We start from the raw sequence: 13,286 nt of genomic DNA on the forward strand, positions 1-13,286 counted from the left end.
CTTTGACGACATCATTGTTTTCTCCAAGAATGAGGCAAAACATAGAGATCATCTGCTTCAGGTCTTTCAGGCATTACGAGATCACAAGTTAGTGATTATTGCAAAGAAAAGTGAATTTTTCCTACCAGAGATACACTTTTTGGGACACATTGTCTCAGTAGCAGGAGTGCAAATGGATCCGGCCAAGATAGAGACTATCCGCGATTGGCCCGATTGAAAGAATGTCCATGAAGTTAGAAGCTTCTTGGGACTGTGTTCGTACTACAGGCGGTTCATTCGAAAGTTTGCAAAGGTGCTTCCCCTTTGCATATCTTGACACAGAAAGGAGTCCCTTTCTCGTAGGGACCCACAGAGGTGACTGCCTTTCAGACATTGAAAGAGAAATTGACTGTGGGACCAGTTTTGACTTTGTCGGACTTGCAGAAGTCATTTGAAGTATATTGTGATGCTTGTGGTCGTAGTTTGGGTGTGGTCTTAATGCAAGAAGGCCATGTCATTGCTTACGAGAGCCGATTGTTCTCAAGGCCGGAGATGACAACACAGATCTATGAGAAAGAGCTTTTGGCGGTTATCCATGCTCTTACTCGGTGGCGGCATTACCTGCTCGGAGCGGATTTTACTGTCTTTACAGAACACCAGAGTTTGCGCTACTTCTTGTCACAGAAGCAGCTTTTGGAAAAGGAGATGCTGTGGGCGAACAACTTGTCACAGTTTCACTTCCAGATTGTCCATGTGTAGGGACAAAAGAATGTGGTGGTAGATGCTTTGTCCCGGAAGCCGTTGGTTCTGGCTATTTCCACGATACATCATAGGAGCTTCGAGGATATGGTCGACCAATATGCCACAGATACAGATTTTGCAGACGTTTTCACACGGATACGGGATGGGGAGACAGTAGCAGGATATTCCATTCGGGATGGCTACTTGATGAGAAAAACCATGTTGTGCATTACACAACCGTTGAGGGAAAAGGTTATGACTGGATGCCACTGTTGCTCATTATGAGCCACCGGTCTACATGTGCTCTCCCATATGTATCCAGGCACCCTCTGGAGTGTGCTCTTTTGGCTCTGATACATCTTTGAATAGAAAATGATGTCCCTCCCTCTGATGGAATCCTCGAAGGCTCCGCCATCCAATCGTAACGAGCCTTTGCAATTCCATACCGCAAGCTTTAGGTTGGTCCCATTGGTCGTGGAACGTCATGCGGTGCGTTTGTCAATTACTATGAGATAGATAGATAGATAGACATATATTTATCGTCCACGGAGGTCAGATATGACCTATGGGACCATCACAAAAACATTACATCGACTCGTTGCTTCTTAGTGAGGCCATCAAATACATATTAGTTAAGGACTAAGGGTCCAATCGTCAGGGTAAAAAAGGAAAAAGGAAAAAGGAAAAAGGAAACAAGACCTAAGGAGGGTTGGGTAGAGCCTTTTTGGGGCCTCGGAACTCTTGGATGATGGTTTTACCACCTCGATATACTGCCCATTTATCTTGCTTGCGGGCTTCGTGCATCTTCTTGAGCTCACTCTTTTTTAGCTTTAGTTGATTTGTTGTCAGCTCCTCATTGATCCAAATCTTTGTCCCTTTGAGGAGTCGAGATTGCCGCAGCAATTGCATGCCGTAGCAATTGCATCTTATCCTCTTTGTCCTTGAAAGTGAGAAGGCAATGCTCAGGCGGCACTTGCCTATGTGTGTCGTTGATCCAAGAAACCATTTCAGGTTTGATGTTAATTGGTTGAAGGATGTCGTTGAGCTTGTTGGTCGCTTCTTTGAGAGTGTCCTCGGCGGTGTACCATATGGCGAGGGGAGCCCACCAATGCGGACCTTGAGGGCGTTTTCTTCTTGGAGTCTTTCCGTTGTAACGCAAGTCTGGACTTTGGCAAAGGTGGCCGATTGAGCTTGAGTTACCTTTGCTTCGACTTCTTTTACTTTGTCAATGGCGAGATGAAGCATGGAGTCAAAGCTTGCCTCAAGCTTGCTAAGGCGAGCTTTGAGGTCGCGATTCTCCTCCATGACCCGATCAAGGGGTGCTTGAAGCTGTCCGATCTGAGTGAGCTTGCTAGGAGCCGCTACGACAACCGCAAAGCTCGGCCGGACCCTTGCGGTGATCTTTGGGGTATTCATGCTTGAAGGTGAATCAAGCTACAGTGTGAACAAACGCTCAGGCAAAATGACTTTGAGGTAAACGTGTTCCAAAAGAGGTTTTTTTGCAGAGCCATTGGCGACGAGCAGGGGATGTGTAGAGCACGACGGCCACGAGGGTGTGCAGACGAGGACTAGGTGGCGGGGCAGGCTCTGCCGATCTGCAGAAAATGCAGGCTTTGCCGAGGACCAGGTGGCGAGGCTTTGGCGTGCAACACGAGCAGGAAAACGAAACTGCCGGGAGCAAAAAACGCAGGCTCTGCCGATCTGCAGAAACGCAGGCTTTGCTGAGGACCAGGTGGCAGGGCTTTGCCTTGGCTTAACACCCCCCACACGGCTGCCCTCGCCCAAGGGGAGACAAGAAGGGTAGTGTAAAGTTTAGGTTTAGACGAGAGAGAGAGAGAGAGAGAGAGAGAGAGAGAGAGAGAGAGAGAGAGAGAGAGAGAGAGAGAGAGAGAGAGAGAGAGAGAGAGAGAGAGAGAGAGAGCCGCATGTGCTCTACTTGGCCGCCTTCACGAGATATCTGCTCCTCTCTTATGTCGCTCGTGATGGTTTCTTTCCTTTCCTTGCCTTTCGTTTGTTGTGCTTACGTAGGTATTGTTCTTTGTTTCTCATGGTTTCTGTTTGTTTTGCTTGCTTGCTTGTATGCGCCATATTTCTTTTGTGTGTGATGCTTGTGCTTGTGGATCTGCATGTGCTTGGGGTGAGTGTTCTGCATGCCCGTGCTGCCTGTTTACTGCTTGTTCTTCTTTGTTTTTCCTCTTGTTTGATGGGTGATTTAGGTTTGGAATTGGTTTGGTGTTTGTGGGCTGGTGAGTGTGTTGGGTGGTTCTTACCTTGTCTTCAGATTTGCACCATATATTGTTTCTGCTTGCAAGCTGAAGAATGTCATAGCCCTATTGATCATCGCCTCGGATGGCTAGAGGCTCTCTCTCTCTCTCTCTCTCTCTCTCTCTCTCTCTCTCTCTCTCTCTCTCTCTCTCTCTCTCTCGGTTTTTCCCCCATGGTTTGTAATCATTGAATATCACTATCAGATCTGCTGTGTGTGTTGCCTACGGGCTGATGTAATGCCTTCGGGTTGTAATTTAGATTACGTAATACAAAAGGGGTACCAAGACCCACTTTTTTGGAGAGAGAGAGAGAGAGAGAGAGAGAGAGAGAGAGAGAGAGAGAGAGAGAGAGAGAGAGAGAGAGAGAGAGAGAGAGAGAGAGAGAGAGAGAGAGAGAGAGAGAGAGCCTCTAGCCTGCTCTAGGCATTCATGGACAGAGTTGCGGTGTATGCATTTCAGTGGGGCCACGCTACTTGGCCTCAGTTCAGCAGCATGGCACCCTTGTTGCTGGTAGAGCAATCTACGTGTCTCTTCGGATTCAGGACTCTATCATTGGTTTTATGTCAGTCTACGCACCTACTACTCCTCGGGAGAGGGCTACCTTTTGGGCCTCTTTGGCTATTGTTCTACCTGCTGTAGACTCTTGGGTTGTAGGAGGCGACTTCAACAATGTCGAAAGCGACTCTGATTGGCGATCCATCACTCCTCCTGTTCTATCATCCATCTCTTCCGATGAGCAGTCTGATTGGGATCGATTTCTTCTAGCTATTGAAGGTGTTGATGCATGGCACATACCCTCTTTTGGTCATCACCCTGCTACACTTCATTACTCGTGGGGGTTTCAGAGACAGCAGGGGAGATTATTAGAGTGACTTGATCGTTTTTACATTGGCCCTTGGGCAGTAGCTCTAGGTGGATTTACTAATATTTGGAGAGGGACCAGCCTCTCAGATCACTTACCCATCTCATTGTTTATCTCCTTCACTAGATCCTCTGCACAGAGACGGGGCTGCCGCATACCTGACAGTGTTCTCACCACTGAAGTTTTGCAGCAACAGATTCGTGACTTATGGTCCACGGGTGCTTCGTATTGTGGTCCCCCTGGAGAGTTCCTTGCTCATTGCATTACTCAGTCTAGTATTTACTGCCGTGATCAGACTGCTATTATTCATCGACAGTTGAGAGTACGTGAGTCTGATCTTCACATTCCTCTTGGTTCCACACAGCGCTTGCTTGAGGAGTGGCCTCAGGATGCTTATCTCGTTGCTAGACTGACAGAGCTCACAGAGGAAATTCGACGCGTACAGGAGGCTAGGTCTGAGTTCACTCATCATGCTTCAGTATCTCATTGGATAGCTAAAGCTGATCGAATGAATAAAGCCTTCTTCGCTGCGCATAAAGAGCGCCCTCCTGGCACCACCCTTGGGACTTTGTGCGATGCTCAGGGGACACTTCATATGCATCCTGATGTTATTCTTGATATGTCTGCAGATTATTTTGAGGCATTGTTCATTGCTGATGTATGCACTATTGAGGTTTTACTTGCCCGTGAGCAGATCTGGCATCACACTCGACGCCGTTGTACAGATACTATGGACGAGATCTTGTTGGCACCCTTCACACTTGCAGAGCTTCATGCTGCTATCGAGAATCTAGATCCATCCTCCTGCCCAGGAGAGGATGGCCTCACTAGAGCTTTCTTTTTGACTTATTGGGATGTATTGCATATACCACTGCTTCGCGGTTGTCAGGACATCTTTGCATTAGGATATATGCATCCGGATCTTTGCTCAGGTCTCATATCTCTTATTCCGAAAGGGGGTGACACAACTCAGCCCCGCCAGTGGAGACCTATTACCCTACTCCCTTCGGTCTATAAGATATTAGCGTTACTGATTAGCCATCGCTTGCGACCGTTCTTACCAGATATTATTCATACTTCTCAGACAGGCTTTGTCATGGATCGATGCATACTGGATAATATCTTCACTTTTTATGAGGCAGTAGAGTGGGCCAGATCATCTTCTGAACCTCTCGCTTTTTTCATTCTTGACTTTGAGAAAGCATACGACCGTGTTGAGTGGGACTTTCTCGAAGGATCATTAGCCAGGATGGGTTTCCCCTCGCGATGGATCGTAGGCATTTCCGCTCTCTTCAGGACTGCCAGCAGTGCTATTACTATTGGTGGTCATGTCAGTCGCAGTTTTGAGCTCTCTCGATCTGTCCGACAGGGATGTCCTTTAGCAGCATATCTGTATCTGTTTGTTGGAGAGACTATGTCAGATTTTCTTCGTGCTCAGAGTCATGTATTTCGTGGCTTGACCATGCCAGTACATTCGGCTCCGGACCTTATCGATCAGGAGTTCGCTGATGACACTATGCTGATGTTGCACTATTTGCTAGCAGCTCTTGATGCCATGCGGGAGGCCTTGACGGTTTTTTGCATTGCCAGTGGTGCACGTATTAATTGGCATAAATCCTATGGGTTACTGGTTGGCAGTGATGACATACCTACTTGGGGGGTAGCTGATGGTTTCACATGGCTGCAGCCGGGTCAGACATGCAGATATCTGGGCTTTCAGGTTGGATTTGACGTTTCCTCACAGCAGCAGTTTGCACCCGTTCTACAGTCTATTCGCAGGAAGCTATGTCATTGGTCTTCACGTTATCTGTCGTTGGCTGGCCGTGCATTGGTCGTCAACCAGGTCATTCTGGCTACAGTATGGTACACGGCCTCTTGTTGGATGCTACATTCTGGAGTGATAGCTCAGCTCCGCAGACTAGTGCGGAACTTTTTATGGGGTGGCACAGATGGACTACTGATACTCGTGCTCGAGTTCGCTGGTCCACGATTATTCGAACTCGGTCAGAGGGCGGCCTTGGCATTATTGATCCAGAATTATAGAGTCGCGCCCTTCTTACCAAGCTTATTGTTCGAGGTCTTTTTTCCGGCCAAGAACCTTGGAAGATGCTTCTTCAGGCCGCTATTTGCACAGCAACTCCACGCCTCGGCACTAGAGATGGTCATACTTGGCGTACAGGGTATCGTTTTCTCTTTACGGATGCCCCCTTGTCCACCAGCACTCTCTCACCCTTCATCCGATCACTCCTTCAGATTTGGGTTTCCATGCGCCGAGCTCTCATACGCTCACCTCCCTCATGCCGTGAGGAGATTGAGCGCCAGCCTCTCATTTGGAATGATGCAGTTCTTGATTCTTCGGTTAACCCACCCCGTTAGCTTGGAGAGAGGACTCACATTGATTGGGCTGCTTGGGGCACTGGCCCTGCTGCCTCTATGCGGTTGTTTCATGAGACGCGTATGCTGGATGCAGATTTTGTAGTAGAACATTATGACATTGGTCGCGAGGTGACAGACAGACTTCTTGAGATTGACTCCGCCATTCCTTCACAGTGGGACGCAGTCATGCGAGGCACGGTTCAGATGCCTCCACATAGTGGTTGGGAAGGTCTCTTTGCTCAGAGCACTCTCTTATTAGTTCGTTTAGACACCATGCTGTTCACAGTTGATTCAGACTCCTCTCAGGGGATTCATGCTAGATTGACATTTGCTACCACCTCTCTGCACCTTGTCCACCCCGGCGCTCGATGGGAGGCCATACGAGTAGTTGGCTCTTGCGGAAAGCGTCGTTGTGTTGACCCCCGTTTCGCATCCGCTGATGCCGCCCTTTGGAGGCTTTGGGTGTGGGAGGGTCGTGCCTTATCTCAGCGTTATTGGGACCCAGGAGAGTGGCATTGGCCTCACTCTAACCCCACCGGTGCACATGTATCATTTTTTTCACACTTACATGTGGTCAGATTATATGGCATTATGCCCCCCCTCAGTGGTTTCTACTCTTTTTCACACTTACATGTGGTCAGATTATATGGCATTATGCCCCCCCTCAGTGGTTTCTACTCCACTCATCACACAGACCACCATGAGATTGTACTAGCCGAGTTGTCACTATAGTGGCTCTCACCCTTACATTCAGTTTGTACACCCCACGTGACAGGCTATTTTGGCATCCGTTGGGGATCATATTGTACTCAGTAATATATAGCCCTGATTTTTCCAAAAAAAGAGAGAGAGAGAGAGAGAGAGAGAGAGAGAGAGAGAGAGAGAGAGAGAGAGAGAGAGAGAGAGAGATTTTTCTTCTTTTGCAGGTACGGAGATTCCAAAGTCCCGATGAGCACCCATTTTTCCCTGATCTGCTTCCAGCCCCACTTTTACCTCCTTTGCATTATCCTCAGGTTCGTGTAGATGTTTTTCTTTGGTGTTTTTTTGTTTGTTTTTTTTTTGGGGGGGGGGGGGGGGGGGGGGGGGGGGGATAGTATCAGGCCTATTATTCAATGAAGTTGCTTATACTTTGGTATGGATGCAATGTTGAGGCCTGTTCAATGGCCTTTTGAATTCAGACATTACCAGGTAGCAGGAGTGTTAGCTGTTATGAAATGTGCATTGATTAGGCAGTAGAAAAGGAGAAAGGCATTTTACTGGAATTTAATGATAGTCGGTTTGCCATTGGCCAATCAAGGGTATGATGTTCCATGTAGAGGGATCACTCACGTTCTTGCATACACTACTGATTTCTTTAGTGGCTTTCTTCTTTTTGTCTAAGGTCTGTCTCTTTCTCAAGTGTAATGCTTTTGCACTCTCTAGCATGTTTCTAACCAAGGAGTTATGCCATCAGGACCTCCTAGTCCCATGCACTTGACTCTACAAACTGGGGCTACTGCTACTGTTGGATTCTCTCTCTCTCTCTCTCTCTCTCTCTCTCTCTCTCTCTCTTTGTACTTTCATGGTGGTATTTCACAAGTGATCTCAAAATTCTTCTGGCTCATGATAATGACAGCAGTCAACATATTTGACATTGTTGGCCAGGTTTTGCATGATTGCGCTTCAACTATCAATATCAACCCTCTCATTTGGAAGCTTTATTTTGACGAGCTTTTGCCTCGTTTTTCTTCGAAAGGAGATGATGGAAATTATGGTTCGACAGCAGTTTGTGATGTTCTGTGCTTGCAAGTAAGTGATGCCTTTGTCTTATAAAACCCGATCATGGTTCAACCAGTTGCACAGCCTCGATCAATACATTTGTTTGATCATATGGGTTATGGTGCAATCTTGAAATAATGGATAAAGTGGTTCTTTTAGGCTCTGTCAAAGAGAATCCACTATGGAAAGTTTGTGGCTGAAGCTAAGTTCCGAGAATCTCCAGAATTGTTTGAATCAGCCATCCGTGCGAAGGTACGTTATGTGAATAAAGAGCTAATGGTGTTCTCCAAGAAGGGGTGTTTGTAAGTATTCTAGGCTGTGTCTGACAGGACGAGGAAGCATTGATGCGCATAATTACTTATGAGGCTGTGGAAGAGAAGGTTCAAAAGCGAGTGGAGGAGAAAGCCAGAACATATGGCCAGGAAGTAGACTCTAATGGAATCAACCCCTCTCCTCACTACAAAATTGAGCCGTCGCAAGTGGCTCACCTGTATGGAAAATGGGTAATGCCACTGACAAAAAAGGTCCAAGTTCAGTATCTCCTTCAACGTCTCGATTGATATATGAAGGATTTAATGTCTCTTTCAACCAGCAAAGTCATGATGATAAATCTGAGGATCAAATAAAATTCTGGAAACGCCTCAACATTATTATGAGGCTCTGCCTTCAATGAGGGCAAGTCTTTGTCAACACAGCTGTGAGGGTTTACACATGGCATGCTGAGTGCTTGCTGTGTATCCCTTTGAAAGTAACTGATTAACCAGGGAAAGCCTGAGAAGGTGATTATTTTTTGTATGTTGTAATTGGCTGCTGATGTATTTATACAACGTAAAAATGTCAATGCTAGTCTAGACAGGTTTGCTCATGTTGTGTGCTGTCCGTGATGAGAAGCAGGAGCCAGCTCATGCTAACCTATGGACTTGCTATTAGAGATGTGCACTTTTTTGTGTGGTTTGCTGAAGCCAATACGTTGGCTTGCTATTTGTACAATGATTTTGTTCAGGATATGCTGGCTTGGTACCATATGAGGACCAGAATGCATGAGGGCCTTTTTATATTGTCTCCTAGAATTTGTGAGGAGGTTCTTGTTTCTTTGTTTGAGGTGGGGTAATCGAGCATGAGAGGCATCTCAGGGATCATGATATGAAAGTTGTAGGGGGTGCTAGACACCGTCTCAAGGGTCATGATATGTAGGGGGCACTGCCTTATCCATGGGGTAGGTCATTTTTTAGGCCTTGTAGCCGACCCAGGTATAGCCCTTAGTCATGGAGTAATTTGTAGATATTTTTAATGGTGTTGGGAGGCTGTTTTAGGAAACACCGTTTTTATCCAAATTGTAGGTTATAATCTGAAATACAATGTATTTTATCATACGTAACCGTAATGTACTTCACCTAACGACCATATGCTGACAACTGGCCTTACCAAATGTAACAAATATATTAGAGAACACAACTCCCACCTATAGTATCTATTTGAAGTTTTTTGTGGCTGATTGTGAGTTTCAATAGTCACCATGCCAAAGTCCTCCGATGATGTGTTTTGTTTGCCTTGATGAAACACCAAACCCTAAACCTCTCCTTTACTTGCATTGGAAAGGACTTTAGGCTGTATCCAATAACTTGGTCCTTCAAAGCATTGTGAAAAGATCATGTAATATTAAAGTTTGCATGTTCAATTTATGTGGTGTGCAATAGTGACACTCTTGGCATTGTTAGAAGTGATGTTTACAGGGAGGAAGGCCAACACAAGAACTATTAAATGCATGTTTGGATGTAGGCCATCATATAAGTACTCACTTATGGTAGAATGTGATAAAACAAATACAATGCTTGGCTGGCTCAGGATCATCTTCGTTCTGATCTTGTTGTAAAGTGATCCTATTTTTGGTGGCGGGTCCTGCATGGCTGGTGATGGAGCTTCGGGCTCCCCCCTTCTTGTGACTGGATGCTTGTGTTCCTTCCTGATTTGTCGAGGGTGGCTCCTTGTTCAGCCTGAATATGCTGATGTAAGTGCTGTTCTCCTTGTTGGTTTTATCGGGGTGGCTCCCCGTGTTAGCTGATGTATCTCATCTCAAGATAGGTTGTGTGGTGATGCCATGGCTCATATTGAGCATGGCTGCTGGTTGTAATTTTTTGGTTTTGTTGAAAAAGAAAGAAAGACAAATGCAATGCTTCATCCGAAAATAAATAGTTGTGCGAGACTTGCTTGATCCAATTGTAGATAAGCCTTTATGATTGCTTTGTAGCAAAGTTCACTGGGTTTGAAGCCCATTTACTACTTGGTCTCATGTACATTTCTTTCTAATATATACCTGAGATCTTCCTCCCGGAGAGCTTGAAGGCCACTTAGTAAGTGGTCGTTGACACTTATCTTGCCATATGCTTAAACTTAAGATAGGGTATGACATTGCAACATTGGACTCTAGCGACTTCCTTATGGTGATTGTATGCTTGTCCTTACATCGAGACTTTTGATCCTTTCTTAATGGTTTTGAAAGAGGGTATGTATGCTACATGTGCATAATCTGGTATCCAGGTGAGATAGATGACGCATGTACCAAAATAACTTTGAACTTCAGTTATAGTTATATGTGTTCTCATCCTCTGGAGTGTATCCACCTTTACTGATGTGACTGTTTATCAGCATTGTTCCCCCTCCCTCTTTCCTTCATTGCACATTTTTCGTCGCTTGTAGTGTGTTTCCTTTCCATTTTTTTCTTTGAATGCACATCTCTTTTTGTTGCTTGCTTGTTTGTCTGCCTGTGCCTTTTTGTTTTTGTGTCTGCTTTGGTTTTCCTGTTTGTTGCTTGTGTGGTATGATTATTTGCTTGTGGGGGCTATGTGTGTTTGCTGCGTCGTTGCTTGTTTTACTGTTTATTCCCTTGTATTTGGGATAGAGTGGTGGTGGAAAGGGTGTGGGTTTGGTTGTGGTTGGGATCATCATGGTCACTTTCAGCTTGTGCTGGTTTGAGCGTAAGGTAAAGCCACCTCACTTGTCACATATATTTTGTGTGGACTTTATTGTATATATGGAGCCATAATCTGTGACTAAGAAGGATCCCAGTGTGTATTTTACTTTGCTCATGTTGAGTTGTATGCTAATTTGAGTCCCTGAGTCAACCTTGGAATCTATATGTTGTGCTTTCGGTTGAGTAGCACTTGTGAGCTCCATTGCACTTACCATTGCATGCTTCTTTCTGCCCTAATCTTTTCAACCCAATTTGATGGTGCTTGGGTCCCATGCGCATAGGTTTGCCAAAGCAGCCTCTACACCCCTTTGTATCTCTCTTGGTTGGTAGTGTTGAGCTGGAGCTGAGCATCGTGTATGAGATTTCTGTGTGAGCAATAGAGCTATGGTTCATGGTCTGTATTGTGGCCTCTGTTGTGCATATTTCAATAGTCTTGTTAATTAATGAGCATGTGACCAAGCCTAAAGAGGAGCTTGAGGCTGCTCTCAAACCTTATTGAAATGACCCTTATACCCATTCAGGGTATCAAATGTATGTGGGTCAATCTCCAGCTAAATCTACTACAACAGTGGTGCTAAAATCTAACTACTAATGTCCCCAAAGAGTTGGTCAAACGGGAAGGCTTTAGCCTCTCAACCTACAGGTTGTGGGTTCAAATCCTCCGTTGGCTCACACTCTAGAGGGGACACTCGAGTGCATCCTCCTCCTTGGGTGGGTCACCCACGGAGGAGGTTCCTAGGTGGTTGCTACGAGTTCTCTCCGTCATTCCCAGCACTTGGTGCATCAATTAGGTGGCCATGGTGATGCCTATGTGCGGCTCTTGCCCGATGGTACGCGGCCCTTGCCCGACCATGTAACATGACTAATATTTGGAAGGAAATAAGCACCTTCCCTGTGGGCCCTCTGGTGTGTCGAAAAAAATATCTATCTACTAATACAAAGTGGAAGACCGTATTACATGGAGATTAACTTAAAAATGTCTTTACAGTAATCCAATACGTTTGAAAAATGACAGCAAAACTGGGCATTGTGTGGTCCAAGCCTTCAACACTAGATCTCCTTCCAAACCCTGAGCTAAGAGGCTGTTTATGTGACTAAATGTTATGCCATGCTGTTCGTTCTAGAGATTACGGCCAGCATGTATTGCTTCTTCACTTCGGTTGGTACTCATTCTGAGATTTGAAGTCAAATATTGTTCCATTTGGAGGGCCATTACATTCCATCTCAACAATTCTACAAAGATTACAATCTTCCTTCTTTCAATGTCTGTTTATTGTTGTTAGCTTATTAAGTTTCAATTCATGGAACTGGTCTATGATATAGGTTAGTAAATTCTCGAAACACACTCTCTCTAGATTTTTGATGTTTTGTGATTTTTGGCACACAAAATTATGCGTTTCTTGCCTAGGTGTTAAAGTGCATGCCAAGATGTTAAAGTTTTGATGACTTCGTAAAGTTTTTGCCACCAAAAGAAATATGGAATCTTTGGATGAAGCTCAAAACCTCCTTAGCGGCTTCAAATGTTCCATCATAGGTCGAGAAAGTTTTGTACTTTTGAGAGGTTCCTAGTTGGTTTCTACTACTAGTTCTCTCCGTCGTTCCCAATATGTGGTGCATCAATTAGGTGGCCATGGTGATGGTCCTCATGACTAAGTGACACGGAGCTTTTAAGAGGGGGGGAGTGAGGGGATAAAGGGATGGACCTCCCTGCGTAGTCGATCCCCTTACCCGTCCCCACGTGGACCCCCGTGTCACTTAGTAATGGTACGCGGCCCTAGCGGCTAATATTTGGAAGGGATAAGCACCTCCCCCTGTGGGCCCTCCGGTGTGTCAAAAAAGAAAAAAAAGTCTTGGTTTGCATAAGGAGAAGAGTCAACGCTAGATTCTTTGGTTTTCTTGGGAGGAAGAGGAGGCCTATATGTTTTAGAAGGACATGATGACCTTGTAGGATGGCATCACCTTGGTAGAGTCATCAGAAGATTCATGCCATACTTGTGAGATCTCACTCTAGAGACGCTTACAAGGAGAGTCTAGAGAACATCTTCGCTTACAAGAGACGCTGTCCGCCTTCCCTGAAAGACTCTTCCTGTCTTAAGAGAGTGCCACTTTTGCTCATTCACCGAGTTTCCTCTTGTAGAAGTCTCCCTTCTTGTAGACCTCTCATGAACACCCCATGAACAAATTTTGAAGAAAGATTTATTGTGGCCTCTTCTAATCAATAAGTCACATATTTAATAGCCTGTATTCCAGAAGAAATGGCCTCAACATGGATAAAATCAAAACAAGAAAAATTAATCTCTCTTCCCTCCTTATTGGACATGATGCTTGTGTCTGT

General features: G+C 45.4%; 1 protein-coding gene across 1 annotated transcript in view; it reads left to right on the forward strand.

Annotated features, from left to right (window-relative positions):
* LOC147426095 (chorismate mutase 1, chloroplastic-like) overlaps positions 1–8,845 on the forward strand; it is a 46,246-nt gene extending 37,401 nt beyond the window's left edge. The window contains exons 3-6 of the mRNA XM_086498453.1: positions 7,149–7,235; positions 7,867–8,010; positions 8,140–8,232; positions 8,310–8,845. Of these exons, the coding sequence (XP_086354579.1) occupies positions 7,149–7,235; positions 7,867–8,010; positions 8,140–8,232; positions 8,310–8,540 (555 nt within the window). The 3' untranslated portion in view covers positions 8,541–8,845. The remainder of the gene's footprint in view (positions 1–7,148; positions 7,236–7,866; positions 8,011–8,139; positions 8,233–8,309) is intronic.
* The last annotated feature ends 4,441 nt before the right edge of the window (positions 8,846–13,286 follow it).

Source organism: Adiantum capillus-veneris, chromosome 24 (genome assembly GCF_014529385.1).
Source record: "Adiantum capillus-veneris isolate H3 chromosome 24, ASM1452938v2, whole genome shotgun sequence".
NCBI classification, from domain to species: domain Eukaryota; kingdom Viridiplantae; phylum Streptophyta; class Polypodiopsida; order Polypodiales; family Pteridaceae; genus Adiantum; species Adiantum capillus-veneris.